This window comes from Telopea speciosissima, chromosome 2 (assembly GCF_018873765.1).
Source record: "Telopea speciosissima isolate NSW1024214 ecotype Mountain lineage chromosome 2, Tspe_v1, whole genome shotgun sequence".
Classification (NCBI taxonomy): domain Eukaryota; kingdom Viridiplantae; phylum Streptophyta; class Magnoliopsida; order Proteales; family Proteaceae; genus Telopea; species Telopea speciosissima.
Genome location: NC_057917.1, coordinates 73586504 through 73606522, shown reverse-complemented (window position 1 = coordinate 73606522; position 20019 = coordinate 73586504). Strand labels below are relative to the sequence as shown.

At 38.2% G+C, this 20019-nt stretch overlaps 1 protein-coding gene across 1 annotated transcript; it reads left to right on the top strand.

The window, feature by feature from the left end:
* The first annotated feature begins 550 nt into the window (after positions 1–550).
* Positions 551–18388, top strand: LOC122649613 (serine-threonine kinase receptor-associated protein-like). Its single transcript, XM_043842840.1, has 7 exons — positions 551–1176; positions 1795–1930; positions 5426–5507; positions 5888–6063; positions 17341–17478; positions 17568–17707; positions 17965–18388. Exons 1-7 carry the CDS (start codon positions 1059–1061, stop codon positions 18231–18233), a joined length of 1059 nt encoding a protein of 352 aa, XP_043698775.1. The 5' UTR covers positions 551–1058; the 3' UTR covers positions 18234–18388.
* Positions 18389–20019: the final 1631 nt, after the last annotated feature.

The window sequence follows — 20019 nt, the reverse complement described above, 5'->3', positions numbered from 1 at the left end:
AATGGGAACACACAAGAAAGCATCAACATGGGTGGGATTTCTACCTTTCATGAGGATGGGGTGATCATTTCTCGCCATCATGTGTCTGGATGCTGGAGCTACATTCCTGGACATACTCATTTTTTCCCCATTATATATTGTCTCCTATTGACTGCGTATCATATACAATACTTAGATCCTTACATGAATTTACCAAAAAAATAAGAAATAACGTTCAAGCCCAATTATTGAGCCCAAGTGAAAAAGTCAATACCCACTCCAAATGGCCCATTTCATGACATGGGCTATTTAGTGCAAAGTCCAGTACCCTCCATCGTCTGAAGACTGCAATCACTTCACTTCTGGTTCATGCATGTGAAGACATGTGTACGGGAGTGTACGCCTTTTTTTTTTGTGATAAAAAAGTGTCCGCTCACTGGAGGACGAAAAAATAAAAAAGAAACAAAGAAAAAAAGAAAAAAAAAGAAAAAAGAAAAAACAGAAACGTGAAAGGTCATCCCTAAAGGCCTATATAACAACAGGTATGCAAGTATCAGTCTCTTTGCGCCTAGCCCTTTGTTCGTGTGTGTATATTTTTTCTTTTCTTTTTTTCTTGCTTTAATTCGTAATAACATATAAATTCTTAGATCTTAAGATCTGCAGAGTTTTTCCTTCTTCTCTTTTTTGGGTTTGTTTTCCCAACGGAGGGTTAGGGGTGTGGAATCCTGCAAAGAGTGAGCGTTTCCCACCCGTGTGTTAAATGACGCCATTTCTCCATTTCTCTGTATAAAAAACTTCTTTCCGTTTTGAGGCTTTGATCCGTTTCACCAAAATTTAGGGTTTCTGCTTTCAGAATCTCCAATTTTTTTTGTTTTTTTTTAAAAACAATTATCTGTTACTATCTAACAACTTGACTAGATCGTGTATGGTTTGATTGATGTCTTTGCGTGGATCATCGAAGCTATCTTATGGTTAAGGCACTGAGTTGTTGAACTAATTTGAATAGGAATTAGTGTTGTTCTTCCTTTAGTGATTTTACCTTAGAACTGGTTAGTTTGGAGTTCTTTGGCTTGCAAAGGATGGATAAGAAGAAGGTGGCGGTGCCTCTTGTTTGCCATGGCCACTCGCGCCCTGTCGTCGATTTGTTCTACAGTCCGATAACTCCAGATGGCTTTTTCCTCATTAGTGCGAGCAAGGGTAAGGCGTTCTTTGAACTCTCTCCACCTTCCAATTGTTATTTTTTTTTTCCGCGGGGTGGGGTTGTTAATGTTCCCCTGACTTATAGTAGTTAGAATTGCGTAGATTCGATATCTATATCGGTTGATATCCATTTTGCAAGCATCAATCTATTTCTCGGATCTTTGTAAATGAAAAATAACTTTTTCCCTCCATTAGATATAATCACGAATGCGTGCCTAATTAGCTATGAATTATAAGCTGAGGTGAAGAATATTTCGACGTAATGTAGGTTTTCTGTTTTTCTATTATTAGTTTTTTTTTTTAACAAACAATATTTTCACCCTAATCTAACCTACATTTAGAACTTGTGCTCAGATGACCCAGAAAAGAGAATGAGAAATTGTTTCCAGAATTAAGACAGCCTTGAACTTTTTTGCCCATTTGAACGGAATGTGGTCAGAACTGTGCCCACGTACTTGTTGCTATTACTGAGTTATTATGCTCCAAGTTATATATTTAGATGCACTGCTGTAGTTAGTGGAAGCACAATATTTCTAGGCTGATTTGAACGTATATTGCACTTTCTTTCCTAAACTGCCCTTGTTGTGGTACTAATATTGTCTCTTACTGGTTCAGATTCCAGTCCCATGCTGAGAAATGGAGAAACTGGAGATTGGATTGGTACCTTTGAAGGGCATAAGGGTGCAGTGTGGAGTTGCTGCTTGGATACTAATGCGTTACGTGCAGCTTCGGGCTCTGCGGATTTTACTGCGTATGCAGTCTAACTTCTCTCTCTTTATTTTATGTTATTCTAATCTCAAAAGCTGCAAGTATCATATCTACGGTAAATGGTATATATTTTGGTATTTAAAACACCTTGTGTATTGATGTCAAACTGTTTTAAAGACATTGACAATATTAGTTAATTGTTATTGTACATGAATTTCTTTCATGTCCTAAGCCTCTATGATGGTTCTGTTTCAAGACATCAGAACTTTCTGTGCACAGAGACCCCCTCACACAAAATGTATGTTACTACCATATTTGCTTTTCATTTAGGGGTGACAAATTTTGTTATTTAATTTCCTGCATTATTTGTCAACAGGTATTCATAATGATGTGACAGTAAATGCATAGTTTTTCTCCATAGAGTTTATGCTTCTAAGCTACTTATTAAAAGCATATTTTAATAAGTATAGCATTTTTTCCATTCCACTGCCAAATGAGGTTACCATGTTGTGTGCTTAGTTTTTCATTAATATGATAGGGCACATTGTTAGCTGTTTCTTGCAAGATAAATATTTCCATATCTATATAGGTGGCTGAAAAGTTCAGTTCATTGAGGTATGAAGCCTCTTTGGTGCATGGTATACGCAACCTCCCTGTTGTCAACAATTGATTTCTGAGCCAGTGTAGTGAGAGAATAAAGTGGCTATGTGATTTCCTTAGCTGACCTACTGTTGTTTGGATCCGAAGGTAGTCTGTATGGTTGCAGCGGTCAAATGACGTTGATGCAGATACACTTCCTTGGACCGACCCAAACCCAGTTGGGTATCTAGACGAAGATGAACCGGGTCCAATTTGAGTTTTTGGATCTTGTAGGATTTTAGGAATTTATGTTATTTGGGAAAATAATGTCTTTTAGTTTATTTTATTCTGTTTATTTTAGAAGTTATCTACGTAGGGTATTTGGTTTCCCAATTGTTCTTAGATTCTTTATTTGAATTAGTTTCCTAGTTAGAGAGTTGGTCTTTATTTTTAGGGGTCTTTTATTTTTCTTTATATATTATGTAATTCCTCATCGTTGGAGATAGATTGAATAGGATGGAATAGTTGAATTATGGTTCGAGTATCCTGTGTGGCTGTGCGAGTGCACTCTTCTCTCCCTCTCCCTCTCTTCTTCTTATGCGATTTCCCCTCTCCCCTGCAACTTCTTTCCTACCAGCCCTCCACCAGATTTACTTGTTTTTGAACCTACAAATCCCTCAAATGTATCTGACTAAACATAGGTATTGCCCACCATAGTTGTTAAGGCGCATAGGCAAACCAAGGCGATGGAAAGGACTAAAAATCAAGTCGGCACCAACAAGGCGACACCAAAAGTCAAGGCGAGAGAAAGGCGCCTGGACGCCAAGGCGTCGCCTAGGTGACGCCTTGACAACTATATTGTCCACATTCCCTCATTTCTATCACGGAGCATCTTAAGTCTCCCATTTCTCAAAAAATCCCATTATTGGCTCCATTCTTTATTGAACCATGGAGAGCGATATCACTATGATGGAATGTAAGTTCTGTGTACTTAACTGAATCACTTGAAATTTGACCCTGCAAAACCTGTTTTACACCATTAGTTCATTCGACTTTCCTGTCTGGCCTTTTCTCAAGGGCGAAGTTGTGTTACTACTTGGAACTCCTGATCCAGTATGTTCTAGTGAATAGATATTCCCTCCCCTGCTTTGCTCTCTCCCTTTGGGTGGTTGATAGTGCCGGATTCATGAAGTCAAGTTATGGAGGCTGATTTTTACTGACACGTTCCTTAGTTGCTTCACTCTACTTGTTTGCTAAGCTTTTGAACTGTGTTGGATAGTCATCCTTCACATGGCTTTCAAACCCAACCTGTGGTGGATCCTGAGGTACAAAGTTAATGCACTGCCTCAATTTCACTACAAGATTTGCAAATGAATGCTGGCTTGGCCACCTTGAATGGTGTGAGGCACATGCTAGGAGACCAGCACGTACGTTTTTGTGTTGAAAATTGTTGACATGTTACTTGTCAGCAGCTGTGAACATGCTTATAGTATTTGCACTTGCTATTTTTTTTCCCCGACTGTTAGCCTATTTGCTTTAACATTTCGAGGTTTTGGGGCTTTTTGCCCCTATTCTTTTTTTTTTCTTTTGCCCGGGGGGGGGGGGGAGGGTGATGCAGTTATGCGTAGGACCCACAGACTTATCTTTTCAAGTTATTTTTGTAATTTTTTTTATTCCTGTTGATGGAGTCGTAGGTAGAGTTAGGGAACTTTTTACTTTCAGTTTCAAGGTAGGATTAGGACTCTTTTGTTTAATTCTATAAAATAGCATGTCACCATTACCCAACAATAAGATTTGGATTTTGGAACGAAAGTTTTGAGCTGAAACCGTTGACTGCCAAGAACTGCACATCTCTCTCTCTCTCTGTTTCAGGTACAACCCATCCATATTACACCTTTATTTTCTTCCCTTATTACTTGTTCTTCCATCCTTTTAATATTTTCTTTTTTACTTGCTGTTCTGCTTTACTGTGTCTATCCCTGCAAATGGCGATACTAACAGTCCAACAAATTTGAACAGATCAATGTTGTTGCTTCCCCTTTTTTCCTAGGATTTTGTGTGTTAGCCCCTTTGCCCAAGCGACTTTAACCCCAGTTCCCTGTCCCCTAAAATTGAATCTGTTGATAGATACTTGGCTAAGATCTAACCTGGTTCCTTAATATATATATATTTGGTTTTTAGATTGTTGATTCTCCAGTTGGTTGATTGGATTCATTAGGGCTGAGATTTGAAACTTAATCCTACAATCTCAGTTGGAATGGTTTCGTGTTGGGGGGGGTGCTATCATGCCTGAAACAATGTTGGGTAACCGCTGGACTGTTTAGATTGAGAGGTAGGAGGTGACCTCGTCCTGGTATTTACAAATAAGGACAGGTCCTTTGAATGTTTGTTAACAGCCCCTCATTCTAAAGGTATCTCATAGTTGATTCCATTGCTGAGATTAATATCCAAGAATAACCCTTCTAACTGAGTTTTCTTCTGTTTCAACCCAGACCATTCTGAAATTCTGGAAAAGTTCTAAAGTGGGCTGAAATTATAGCTTTGCCCTTCTTTCTAAAATTATTTCTGTTTTATCCCCAATCTGAAATTAAACTCTAGCTTTTTCCTCCTCTTTTATTTAATTTAATTACTTCTACCTCCTAGACCCTGTTCGTTCCTTCCAGTTGGGTCCTATACTATTCCACAGATTTATGAAATTGCCACTGCTCCTTTTAAAATTGAGTTATTTGTTATCTGTGGGCCTATAGCGATCCAAATTTAGAGGTTTTAGAATCCGGGGTCGCATCAGAGGGAAGGGCCATTTGCAGTTTATATTTAAAAGGCTAGTGAATTTCGGGACACTTGTGTGCGCTTATATTTATTTCGTTCAGTAACACGTGTAAAATTGATGGTTAGTTGTGCATGAATGCTATTGTGTAAACAGCTATGCAATAATTTTTTGCACATCATTATGCTGCAGGAAATTATGGGATGCACTAACAGGGGATGAATTGCACTCCTTTGAACACAAGCACATTGTCCGTGCATGTGCATTCTCAGAGGTTAGTTGGGAACTTTTTTTCCCTTGTACAATATGTGTGGGTGTGTGCAGTTAATGTTTCAAGTTTAGGCCTATGCTAATTAATGTTTTGTAGTGACCTATTATTCCATATAATATGGGAGAATACTGTTTATCATTCTCTGCCATTGTGGTCAACTCGTCTTCTCCAATTGATTTTTTTTTTCTTGATAGTAAAACACGCATATATATTCCCTGACGTCCCTAGCTCTATGGGATTCTACATTTGGTAGTCCTTTGATAGTTACTATCAGGGAATTGGATCTACCTTTGCATGCCCTCTCTCTGTGTCTCCACACCCCCACCCCATTTTATCATATTTTTCTTGTACTTCTCATTTACGTGTTTTACTCTTTGTTATAGGATACCCACCTGCTGCTTACCGGTGGAATTGAAAAAATCCTACGTATCTTTGATTTGAATCGTCCAGATGCACCTCCAAGAGAAGTCGACAATTCTCCTGGTTCAATCAGAACTGTAGCATGGCTTCATAGTGACCAAACAATATTAAGTTCATGTACAGATATGGGGGGTGTGAGGTATGCATTTTTCGCAACTTGCAAGTAGATATTATGGACCTTATAGTTATGTTATTAGTGTGCCGTCTCAGTTCTGAATGCTTGAAGAAATAGAAAAAAAGGGTCTTTCTATGAATTTTATTTTTTAGAAGTTATGGCCATGCTTTTTTTTTGTAGTGTTATGGAATCAAGTATAACTGGGAACATAGACAATGGACTGAAAAAGAAACGGAAGTCCATTGTAGAGGATTGAATGCCAATAACATGTGTGTATAACAACTACCTGGTTTAAAGGATTGGCTAGGGCTGATCAAGAATGAAGAGACATTGTTCACTTGGCAAAAGTAAAAAATAAAGATAGACATCGGTTGGATCAGATGATCCAGAGTGTTTCGACGGGATTGATCTGGTGCAGCTCAGTTTATTTGAAGTGGTTCTTGACCGATCCCAGTGCTTAAAATCATGGTGAAAAAGTGTAAAGATTAGTAGAGAACTAGTCGAGTGTTGATATAATGTTGATGTTTCACTAATCTTGAAGGATAGTCAACAGAAATGGGAATTTATATTTTGTGATAATATCAGAAACAAGGACCAGCACTAGCAATCAAAGAGAAGAGAAGAAGAATTGAAGGGAGAGAGAGGACTATCGCTGGTTAGATAAACAGTCCATGTGATAGTCCTCCTCCCACATTGCCATTATAGATTAAAACTCCAATCTACAATCAATTACAATTTACAAAACTACAATAGTAGAGGTCTAATAGAAATAGAAGTAGAGAACTAATAGGAAACCAACTAACCTACCAACTAAGAAATAAACTAAACTATTGACTAACGCATAGGATTGACAATAATACCCCTCTCAACACTCCCCCTCCCCCCCCCCCCCAAAAAAGCTGGAGCATGTAAATTACCTATCCTCAGCTTGGAGCAGCCCTTCTGGAAGGCAAGAATAAATAGAGGCTTGGTGAATATATCTTCCAATTGAACTACAGACAAAATAAAAGGAGTAACAATCAACTCCTCATAACAACATTCCTCATAAAGTGAAAGTCAACTTCAATATGTTTAATCCTTCCATAGAACACTGGGGTCCTGGCAATGTAGATAGCAGCTTGATTATCACAGAACATCATCATAGGTTTAGTAACCGAAAAACCCAACTCTTTAAGCAGTGATTTCAAGTCTTCAACCACATCAATTCAGTTGTAGTATGAGCCATAGCCCTATACTTAGCTTCAACAGTGAACCCAGCCACAATAGTTTGCTTTTTACTCTTCCATGTGACAAGGTTGCCACCAATAAATGTACAGTAACCTATGGTAGATCTCTTATCACCGTTAGCACCAGCCTAGTCTGCATCAAAGTATCCAACTAAATCAATAAACTGACTAATAACTCCAACCACAAAAGAAATGTCAGGTCTAGTAATAGTAAGGTAAATGAGCTTCCCAACTAATCTCTTTGTAGAAAACCTAGGACCTGTAACCAGTAACTTGAGAGAGAAGAGAAGATGGAAGAAGAATTGATTGTAATGCTTGAATTATTCAATTGATAGGTAAGCCCCTCTATTTATAATAGAGGGGAAATTACAATAGAAAGGGGAACTCCTAATCAGATTAGGAATTCCTAATCATGATAGGATTCCAAGTTACAATAGGAAAAGAACTAGAACTAACAACTCAAACTGAAACTAAGACTAACAACTCATAGTAGAATTAGGACTTGACATAATTAGAAACTAGGACTAGGAAAATAGAAGATACACATATCAATCAAATCACTGTTCATGTGAACAGTGTCACATGAACAGTACTTCAACACTCTCCCTCAAGCTGGATTATACAAATAAGTAAAGAAAGAAGATCCAGCTTGAACTAAAAGGAAAAAAAAAAGAACTCCATAATAATGCTAACACTCCCCCTCAAGTTGGCGCATACAAGATACTAATGCCCAACTTGAACAAAATGGAAAAAAACTAAGGTGCAGCAGAATCCAGCTTGACATATGAATGCAGCTCCCAAATAAACCTTCAAGAACTTGAAAAAATAGATCTTCAAAACTTGGACATACATGATCAGCAAACCGGTACTGGAATGTCTTCCAAAAAAGACAGCTTTCAACGATCTTCAATAGCTATCCAGTGATGAATCTCAAATTGTCATAGTGACATAGAATCTTGAAGTGAAATAACTAGAGCAGCAAGTAGAGAAAACAAACTGAATCAGGTAGTGGAAAAAAATTGTATCAACTCAATCGAAAGTCCTCAAATAGGCAACAACCAAATATTTTCAATATTTCAATATTTCAATCTCCCCCTTACGGCAAACTCAACCCAATAACGAAGGATACCCAATGGCAATAGTGGAGAAAACTGATCTTCTATGTTTTGCACCAATGTTCGTGCAAGTTCTGCGTTCTGCAATGTCTGCAGGTGTATTGTACATAATCCCCCCTCACGTGTAGTACACGTGGACATAACAGAGATGATGTAAGAGATAGGGCAAAAACAGAATATACCAGAATTTTCCAAGAGGTGCTAAGGGTAATTAAAAAGGAAGGAATGGCAAAATTGGAGAATACCATTAACTTGCAAAATGGTTATGGGTATATGCCAAAGGTATGGGATATGAAGGGAATTAGAATTATTGAAAGGGAACGGTGTTGGAAAAAAAGGATGGCATGGCTGTAATTTGGTAAAAATCCACTTTTAAATACCATCCAAGCCAAAGGGCAAACTGGTAATAAACCAGAATTTTCAAGGGTCAATTGGGTAGTCAAATAGGGGAATGTATTAAAAGGTAATGGCTGTTCCGTAAATAATCAGAATTTTGTAAGGGGCCCTTGGTAAATAAAAAAGTAATGGATCAAAGAAACATTACAAATAACATAAAGTTGAATAAGGGATGGCATTCTGGTAAATATGGTGAACAGGATAGGATTCCTTTGAAAGAAACAAAGAAGGCCGTAGGGTGTAGGACTAAATAAGTTCAAAAATAAGGGCAAAGCTGGAAATTCAAATAAGGTAATGATGGCACATGATGATATGAAAATTTGGAGAATGGCTTAAGTGAAATAAAGAGAGAAAGGAGGGGTAATGATAAAAGGTAGTGTATTAGGCTGTTTGCATTAAATACCTAATAAGTTAAAACTGAAAAGGAAAAAAGAAAAGGAAATGTGAGGAAGGGGGAATCAATCGTCTTCAACCTCAAGGCTCCAAACAGCAGCGGAAACCAAGGAAGAAGAGGAACCAGCGGCAGCGGCAGCTCATCGACTTCAATCTTACGAAACCTAGCCACAACTCCAAAACTCTCTTCCTTGCAACCGAGAAAAAGATCAGCAGCAGCATACAATCAGCAACAAATACAGTAGCAGTGGGCATCAAACCAGAGAAAATCTTCCAAAACACCAGCCGAGAGACTTTCTTATAGAAGGCAATGATGCCTCAATAGTTGGAACAGATCTGCTGGCCAAACATGGTGGAAACCAGAAATCAATGGGAAGAAAAATCTCCCAAAAAGAGGAGTATAGTCCTCTGGTATTGATTAGCAGCAGATGATAGTGGTTCTGTGGCCTCCACTAGAAAACGAGACTCAAATAAAGTAAACCAGCAAGGAGAACCAGACCTTCACGTAACGAGAAAAAGAAATCAGCTACACCGCCAAAGGTATCAATACCGAGAACCAGGGACCAATTCAAATAGGCAGCAAGCAACAGAAGAACTGCAGGAAACCAGAATTTGATTCCACAAGTAAACCTTCGATAGCAATCGAAGTAAACAGCAGCAACGATAGTCGAGGAATCGATCCAAATAAAGTTTCCCACAGCAAGAATCACCCTGGAAACCAGAAATCGAAGAACTCAACCATAGCGGTAGAGCTTCTTCAACCATTGACGGTTGCAGGGGTATTGTAGCAGCGGCAGCATATCACGTACCCAACAAGGAATAAATTCCTCAAATAAAAGCAGCGGCAAACAAGAACCAGATCTGAAATTGGCCAGAAAAAAGAGCTGTTCCCAATAATAACCTTGATTGATCTCCAAGGAATCTTCAAACAAAACAGCAATCGATTCCAAAAAAAAAAAAAAAAAAAACACTGTAGAAAATAGATCTTTGAAAAATCGGATCTGAACCTGAGCAAATCAAATCAGCAACTCAATGTATGAAACCCTAGTTCTTCTTCTTCTTCTTCGATGAACTAGGGTTTCTTTCTAAAAAGAAGGAACCCTAAACGACTCTCAAAACGGCAATCTCGGAGAGAATCAGTCACTGGTTGCCTGGCTCTGATACCATGTAGAAAACCTAGGACTTGTAGCCAGTAACTTGAGAGAGAAGAGAAGATGGAAGAAGAATTGATTGTAATGCTTGAATTATTCAATTGATAGGTAAGCCCCTCTTTTTATAATAGAGGGGAAATTACAATAGAAAGGGGAACTCCTAATCAGATTAGGAATTCCTAATCATGATAGGATTCCAAGTTACAATAGGAAAAGAACTAGAACTAACAACTCAAACTGAAACTAAGACTAACAACTCACAGTAGAATTAGGACTTGACATAATTAGAAACTAGGACTCCAACTAGGACTAGGAAAATAGAAGATACGCAAATCAACCAAATCACTGTTCACGTGAACAGTGTTAGGAAAATAGAAGATACCCATAGCAACCAAATCACTGTTTATGTGAACAGTGTAACATGAACAGTACTTCAACACTCTTATACTGATGCTTGTCATCAAACTCTTTGCCATTACTTCTCCCAAACTTCTGGTGAGGATCCATTGGAGTATCAATTGGTTTACAAGCAAGCATACCAGCCTCAGACAAGAGGTCTAACACATTTTCTTTGGGATAGACTAATCCCTTTCCTACTTCATAGCACTTCAATATAAGAAAATAACTGAGGCACCCTGTAGATAATATTTCACCTCTGCAATCCCTGATGCATCATCCCCAAATATGATAGTGTCACCGAAATACACAACCAATACAATCACTCTAAAACCTTGACGCCGAAGAAAAACAGAGTGAATAGAATAACGTTGTGAAATTCTGCACCGAGTAATAATTTAACTGAAATTGTTGAACCAGGCTCTAGGTGACTGTTTTATACCATAGATTGCCTCGTGTAGTTTACAAACTCTATAAGAATTCTCCTTGAGCAACATATTTTGGAGGTTATTCCATATACACCCCCTCATGTAGATCACTATATACGAATGCATTCTTGATATTCAACTGATAGAGGGGCCAATCTAAATTAACATCTAAGGAGATAAGAACATGTATCGAATTTTGACGAGCAATAGGTGAGAAAGTCTCAAAGTAACCATGCCATAGGTTTGAGTGTAACCCTTCGCAACCAAACGCTCCTTAAGCCGTTCAATTGAACCATCTGGATTGTACTTGATAGTGTACACCTAGCGACACCGCAAAAGATCCTTACCTGGAGGCAAATCCACTAGGGTCCATGTTTGTCAAGATATTAAGGCATCCATTTTTGTTTCCATAACCATTTTCCACCTAGGATGAGATAAAGCCTCGCGAGATATAAAAACAAAATTTTCAATAGGATAAGGAGAAAGCAAAGTTATGTAAAGGAGATGGAAAGTGAGATATAGAAACAAAATTTTCAATTGGATAAGTAGTAATGGATTTCTGAGCTGAAAAACGGGTAACTTTACGAAAGGCAATTGGTAAGTCAGTTGGAAATGAGGAGGAAGTAGGAGCTTCAACTACAGGTGTAGGCTGTGTGATGGATTGTGAAGCAGAAGGAACCGAAGTAGACTACACTGTCTTCTTACGCTGTTGATACACTTCCAGGGGATCAGACGATGCACATGCTGGAGCATCATTAAAGGGCACAAGTCTAAGAATGGGAGGTGCACAACCAATATCTGTATCAAGAGAAGAACTACCTTGCAAGAAGGAAACTATAAGAAGTATTTTCAAAAAGGTAATATCAGTGCTAACAAATTGCCAATGAGTAAGAGGATCATAACACTTGTACCCTTTATGAGTTTTAGAGTAACCAATACACACACACTTGGCAGCCTTGGGAGACAACTTATAAACCGGAGATTGCAAAATATGAACAAAACACACAACCAAAACCCCGAGGCGACAAAGAAAATAAGGGACTTTTTGGGAACAAAACAAAGTATGGTGAACAGTTACCTAGAACAGAAGAGGCATTCGGTTGATCAAATAACAAGTGGTGAGAACATCGTTGCTCCAAAAATGTCTGTTTTTCCGTTCAGCAACCCCATTTTGTTGTGGAGTGTAAGAGCAACTTGTTTGATGAATCATACCAATAGTTGAACAAAAGACAGAAATTCCATGATTAGTCTATTCAAGTGCATTATCAGATCAAAAAACTTTGTTGGTAGCATCAAACTGGGTCTTTATTGCATTATAAAAATCTTTAAAAATAGAAAGAAACTCTAAACGATCTTTCAACAAATACCCCAATGTTAAATGAGAATCATCGTCCATAAAAGTGACAAAATAAGAATGTACTATAGAGAATAAAGAAGAACTTTTAGACAAACTACGAGTAGGAAAGGACGGCCAATGATGCTTCCCGAGTTCACATGCTTCACTAAAGAAAATCAAGAAGACAAACTATGAGCAGGAAAGGACGACCGATGATGCTTTCCGAGTTCACATGCTTGACACTCGAGGTGAGACACAAATTTGTAACTTGGAATCATATGTTGAAGCTTTGATAAAGAGAGGTTACCCAACCAAAAGTGCCATTGAAGAGGAAAAAGGCCAACAATAGTAGTAGTAGCAGCGGTAGGTTTAGTGCAATTCGGATAGTAGAGTCCATCTTGCGCAACCCCCTCCACCAATCATCCTCTTTGTCTAAAAGTCTTGAAAAACACAATAAGAGGGATAGAAAGTTATAGATCAGTTAAGAGATTTAGTAAGTTGACTAACTGATTAGAGGCTTAAAAGGTAATTAAGGTTCATGAAGGATAGATAACAAAGTCATGGATGAAGTAGGTGACACTGTACCCATAGTTGTCAAGGCGCTAGGCGATCCAAGACGTTTGAGGTCCTCCCTAAGCGCTTAGGCGGCGCCTAGCGGCCTAAATTGCGTTCCAATATTATTTTTTTAGTATATCAGTTATATGTGTGAAACAATCAAAACACACATTTGGTTTATATGTTCTTGAAATTGGTCATTTTCAAGTATACCTAGTCTCACATTTGGTTTATACTGTTCTTAGAAAATATGATGTTATCAATAAGTAATTAACCTACTCTCGATTTAGAGAAATGTTCTAATTCTCTAAGAAATTTGATTGATCAAATGATTTTATTGTTACATGAGATTTTTTGTATTAGGTAGAGCACAAAACTAGCTTTCCAACAAATCCAAGATTGCTTAAATCTGATTTGTATTGAAAGAGTTATGGTCCGGTCAAACCTTATTTGGTGTGGGCGAATGCTGTCAAAGTCACTCTAAATGAAAATATTTTACTGCATTTTTGGTTTTTAGCAATGTTATACCATATTAAGATTTATGGAATTTTTAGATTTGAGAAAAACCCCAGCATTAGAAAATTGAAAATTTCACCTAGCGCCAAAAATCTAGTTTGTGTTCTTTAATTGGGGGGTTAACTTTTTATCCTTTTGGAATTTTATTTTTTAACTTTTTTTATTGGATCCAAATAAGGGGGTATCTACTTATTTATGAATAATATCTTAAGTAAATGAAATACCAAATATAAAACATTTTTCTAAGTGCTAGAACCTGGTTTGATACCAATTAAACCAATGCAAGGTGCCCTACAATAAGGCGGCAGCCGCCTGGGCACCTAGAAATCCGCCTGAACTCCTAAGTAGCGCCTAGTCGATGCCTTGGCGACGCCTTGACAACTATGTCTGTACCATGACCAAACATGGGTAGGGGACCCATTAGCAAGAATTACAGGGTTATGAACTTTTGACAAGAAAGAGAATAATTTTAACTTACTAGTCATATGGTTAGAAGCACCAGAATCAATTATCCACGGAGTGGAAGTGATGTAGATCTGCACTGTTCACGTTATTGTTCATGTGAACAGTGTCACAGCCCATATTGCCTTGTGTGGGAATGCTTTTTAGAAGATCTTGTGGGCCAATCAAGTCTAGAAAGATTTAAAATAGTGTTCGATTGTATTAAAATTTTAACAAATAAAGAAGAGAGGAAAAGATACAAAAAAGCAAGACTAGTAGCTGAAGAGGTTCAGTCCAATATGTGTCCTCCAACAGTTGAAGTTATGCATCAAGATAGGTTTACCCCAGCATAGATGAGGAATGAGAACTCAATTGGTTTCAAATACTTTATATGACACAACCCATTCATATGTAATTTAAGTTGGAACTTATTGAAAAAGAAAATAATTTACAAGCAAATTATGCATGATCAACATCAACTTTTTCTATAACGACTGGAAGATTTCAAACAATTAGCATAAAGAAATTGATCTCTTCAGTTAATGGCCATTTTACCAAAGCGAAACAAGAATTGAGAAGCAAAAAATGCTTCTCTTCAAGTGGAGTCTTTCATCCACTCTAATGTTTTTCCCTTGGTGCAACAAAATCCAAAGTGGAATACTCATCAGATAACAACACAACAATTGCAAAGTCACTATCTGGAACCCACTTGACATTATTGAAGGAGCACACACACGAGGAACTAATTCTTGCAACCTATAAAGAGACAAAAAGATGCTCTGGGGTTTAAGCCAGATCAAGCTGAGGCTCTTCTAGCAGACAGTTCCCAACTCAATCAGCACAAAGAATCATGTTATCTCAAATCAACTCCAGTCCCATTGTTATCCAAAATCAAACAAGACAAAGAATCATGTTATCTCAAATCTACTCCAGTCCCATTGTTATCCAAAATCAAACAAGACATTTCCTATTATGATTACTGCATTGCTTCTGATCCAATCTGAACCCATTAAAGAGAAAGGAGACAATGATTGCTGTTACTGAGTAGAAGTATTACAAAAAAAAAATATATTGTGTCCAAGAGTGATTCAGTTTTCGATTATATTCTAATCTAATATAATAACTCTGGATGAAGAATCTCAAACTGATTTAAGTAAGTTCTGCTAATGAATTGCCGTTACTGACCCTCCTAAACGTAGACCCACATTGAGAAATCCCATTATAATTTACAGCATTGATTTAAGTTTAAGAATGCCAACTCAAAATTAAACCAAAATAGTTTAAGAATTGTAATTCTTCTGCAACTGAATTCTGAAACTAATTCAACCAACCAGAAACCTCACCCACCCATACAGGTCAAGCCAACTTCAGATCATATTGAATATTTGAATTATCAAAACAATAATATAAATGATTTCTTGTCCTCCCTGAAGAATTCTATACCAGAGAACACAGCTTTATAGCTTCGTGGTACATCTGTGATGTGGGTTCTTCAAAACCATGCGATTTAAACCAATCGGGAATATTGTATATGTTCCATAGTTTTGTATCCCAATCACCCGCTGGATGCAGCTTTAAACCATGGAAGGGAATAAGTTTCAAAATTGCCACCGAACCGAATTTGGGGATTTTTTGATCTCAAATCCAACTTCGGATTGTTGAGACCCGACAAATCAAAATTACATATTCTCATGTTTGATTACAAAAATACAGCAAACAAGAACATTTCACATCCGAATTTGGGTGTTTTAAAACCCTAGATTCGATTTACAATATGTACGACAAACCCTAGGTTCAATTCCATGCCATTATGTTCCAAATTTGGGTATTTTAGAACCCTAGATTCAATTGAAGAAGAAGGAGAAGAGGATGACGACGACGACGAAGAAGAAGAAGATTACTTCGTGAGGCACTGTCAAGCAGAGGGGAGAGTTGCAGGTGAGATTTGATGACGGTTGGAGAGACTGTCAAGTGATGATGGAGAGTTGCAGGTCAGGTTTGATGGCGGTAGGAGAGGCTGTAGAGTTGGCTCTTTCCAACCTTTGTGAAGATACTTGTTGCATGAAACACTGTTGAGCAGAGAGGCGAGTTACAGGTGAGATTCGATGGCGGTAGGAGAAGCTATTAGTGGCAATGGAGAGTAGCAGGTCAGGTTAGGTGGTAGGAGAGGCTGTGGAGTTTAGTGGTGATGGAGCGTTTTGGAGGTCAGGTTCGTCTTCTCTGTTTTTCCTTCATTTTTTAGTTCTTATAAAGAGAGTTATCGGGAACAGTTGGATTTAATAGATGGCTTTTGTTCCTAAAAGATCATCTTTCTATGTGCAGAACATTGTCATGGTATACCATGTTCTGCAAAACGTGTTCTTTTCACAAAAATGAGGCCGGTTCGTTCTTCCAGGATGAAAAAATGAACTGGTGCACCCAAACGCAATTTGTTGTTCTTCTGTTCCTGGAGCACAGAAGAACACCAGAACTGTTCTGCCGGAGAGTTACCAAACGCAGCCCAAGTTTCTTCTTTCGGGGGCTGTAATAAGGTCGTACTAGAGTTCACTTGCTATGCATGTGCTTTTTTTGGGGTGTGGGTTCATGAAGTCCAGGAAATTAAAAAAAAATAACACAGAATTTAACCTGAAGAGAGATGGGTGGAAAAGAAACATGAGAGGGAAAGGGGATCATGAAAGAGATGCATAATGCTTTTATTTGGTTTGGGGAGGAGAGAGAGAGAGAGGAAGTTGAGTTTGCCTGATACAGGTTGTGATGGGAATTGGGGCAGTTTTAATTTTAGGGCAGAGGTTATATTATGTTACACATTAAAAGCTTCTCAACAACTCAATTCAACTCATCTCAGTCTTATCCCACTTTGAAGATATCTCTTTAAGGTCTAGCACCTCTCCTCCAGTGTGCTCATTCTCTATTCACGATTGTTGCATTTAATTATTATTATTTTTTGGGGGAAGTTTTCATACACGGCCGTGTATGCATGCACGGTCGTCTCCCCTTTCACAAAGAATTGGAAAAGTCATAAACCCCCACACCCATTAATTAATGCCTAGAAACTACCACCTTCTCACATACACGGCTTACACAGCCGTGTCTGAAAACTTTCCCCTTATTTTTTTCACCGATGGGGTTTTATGTCGCCCTTCCATATCTTGGTTACAACTATTTATCTTTTACCGTAATACTTTTGCTGTGAAGAATGTTATGTGTATGTCATTGTGGAAGTGTTGATGCACACTGCTCAAATTGTGTCCATAACAGTAGGCGTTTTGTGCTTTTAGAATTTTATTAGGTTACAACTAAAGTCTTTGTGTGGGAATAGTTTTCATATTTATCATGGTGACTTCACAGGCTATGGGATGTAAGGAGTGGCAAAATTTTTCAGACACTTGAGACCAAGTCCCCTGTAACTAGTGCCGAAGTCAGTCAGGATGGCCGTTATATCACTACTGCTGATGGGTCAACTGTTAAGTTTTGGGATGCAAACCAGTAAGTTCAACTTATTGGTGTGATATTCTTCCTTTAGGTTGGTCCATCTGCTTGCATGGTTTATGACACTTTTGCTGCCAATTAAACAGTTTTGGAATGGTGAAGAGCTACAATATGCCATGTGCAGTTGAATCTGCATCACTTGAGCCAAAGCTTGGTAATAAGTTCATTGCTGGTGGAGAAGACATGTGGATTCGTCTATTTGATTTCCATACTGGTGAAGAGATTGGTAGGTATCCATATTTTGGCTGAGGAAACTAAAACAATTGAACGTAATTTAGTTGGTTGGATTCATGAATACTCGTATAGGTTGCCATACAAGGTTCTGCTTGCATTACTTCTTGAATGGACTATTCAAGTATTTCAGAAATAAATCTAAAAAATACTGTACCAAATCAATTCACCCTTTTGCTTCCATGCATGCATCTCCCTGTTTTCTTGTTGGTTACAAATGATTTAGTGGGCTGATTTACATTTGGGATGCAGGGTGCAACAAGGGGCACCACGGTCCTGTTCACTGTGTTCGTTTTGCACCTGGAGGAGAATCCTATGCTTCAGGATCTGAAGATGGAACAATTAGAATATGGCAGACGGGCCCTGCAACACATGATGAAGGTGATGCTGTCTTGGCTCATGGGTCAACTGGGAAGGTGAAAGCGATGACTGATGAGGTTGAGGTTGCCCGCAAGATTGAGGGCTTAAACATTACGAAGGAAGGGAAGGCCGAAGAAAAGGAAGAGGTGCCGGATGCCTGACAGAGCTGGATGTTTTGCTTTGGTTTGTGTGTTGATTGGTTGGTTGTATGCATATTACGGAATTGTCTGGATGACTCTTCTATAGGTTTATTTAGAACATGTAACCTTTTGATTGACCTTTGTCTTTATTCCCAAAAGTTCTTTTAAGTCAGGGTGGAGAAGGGTTTTTAAAATAATTTAGAAATATATTTGCAATTATGTTATCTTACACTATTTTGCGCCACCTTGTGACCACCTAAGTCTCTGCAACTCGTCAGCCCCTCTCACCTCATTTGTCAATTTTGGCTACAGGAACAGCTACCAGAAAGATTTCTTTTTACTCCGGCATCTTCCGATGGTTGATCTGTCTTTTTTCACATCTCTCTCTCAATGGCACTCATTGACGTCCTTGATCATTCCTTGTAACCGGATTCGCCTTTTTCCTCCTCTCAATGTCCGGTTCTTCTTCCTCGATGGCGCGTTGCAAGGATGGGCATGAATACCTCCTTTGTTGCAGGAATGTATGATAAGACATCGAAGCATGCATATCCACTCGGACTTTGGTGATGATAGATAGATCCACACAACTATTGTTGATTTCAAATTTTAACAATTACAGAGATGTCACTATGTCAGAGAATGGAATCAAAGCATTTAAATAGCTATGGTATGATATATTCACCATTGAAGCAACTGTACTTATGAAAACATTTAAAGGGTCAGATTTGTATCCAACCTAAGTCTGCAATAGGTTAATGGATGGAGACCTTTTCCCGCTTTCGTAAGTTCTTGAGCCAACAAGAAAACTGAACCAGATCATCCTTGTGTCTGGTTTTCCTCGGGTATTGTTGGTTTCAAAGGTTAAGGTTTGACATGGCCAGGAAATCTGACTGGAGATGGAGAAGACCACTGTCATGTTTGTTTTGGCCAAATGACCATTTTTACCCCTAATTTAAGATGCTACAGTAGATAAATGAGGGATAAACAAAGTTAGATTACATAACTAAATTCACCTATATAAGTGTCATCAAAAGAAAACCTTATGAAGATGTGTAATGTGTCTAAATGAAACCTCCATAGGTGTATTTAGAATTTGATACCTTTTAATTGTCGCTTGTTTTATTCTTTGGAACCATCCAATGTCTTACAAACTATCTTTCGAGTTGTTTCATAAGGTTTACCAAAAAAAAAAGAGTTCTTTCATAAGAAAACTACCATTTGAGTTCATTTTATTTTATCATTTATCTCTACCTATCTTTTGTCTTGGTTTTTAACCCCGACCGTTGGATGCTTACAAGACCACGTGGTGTGCTCACCAGGCTGCGCAACACGATGGCTGCTCCATTCTTGGCCGTAGATGAGCCGATTCCTCTTAATAATCCCTAGAGTCTTTTGGGCTTCGTTATTGATTTACTACTAGCTAAGAATGATCCTCACGGAAATCTGTTGGATGCTCGGGTTATGTTAAAAAAGTTTCTTAGACTTTGTTTACACTTACTTACCGAAATACCATCTATGCCCAGCTTCGGTCAACAAAGTTGAACAAAAAAACAATCAATCCATCGGTCTACACCCAAAAGTGGTTACAATCGGTGAGGAAGATGGGAAATCATGGGAAGTTACCAACAACAACTATTTAAGGGTTACTGACGATGAAGAAAGGATCCACAAAATCAATCCAAAAAGTCTTTATTTTATCCTTTTCTTGTCTTGGCCCCAATGTATCATTGGTTCGTGTTTCAAGAGACATTCATTTAGGTTTTGCTTGGAGAATAATTCCACAACAATATGTCTTTTGGCCTATGTT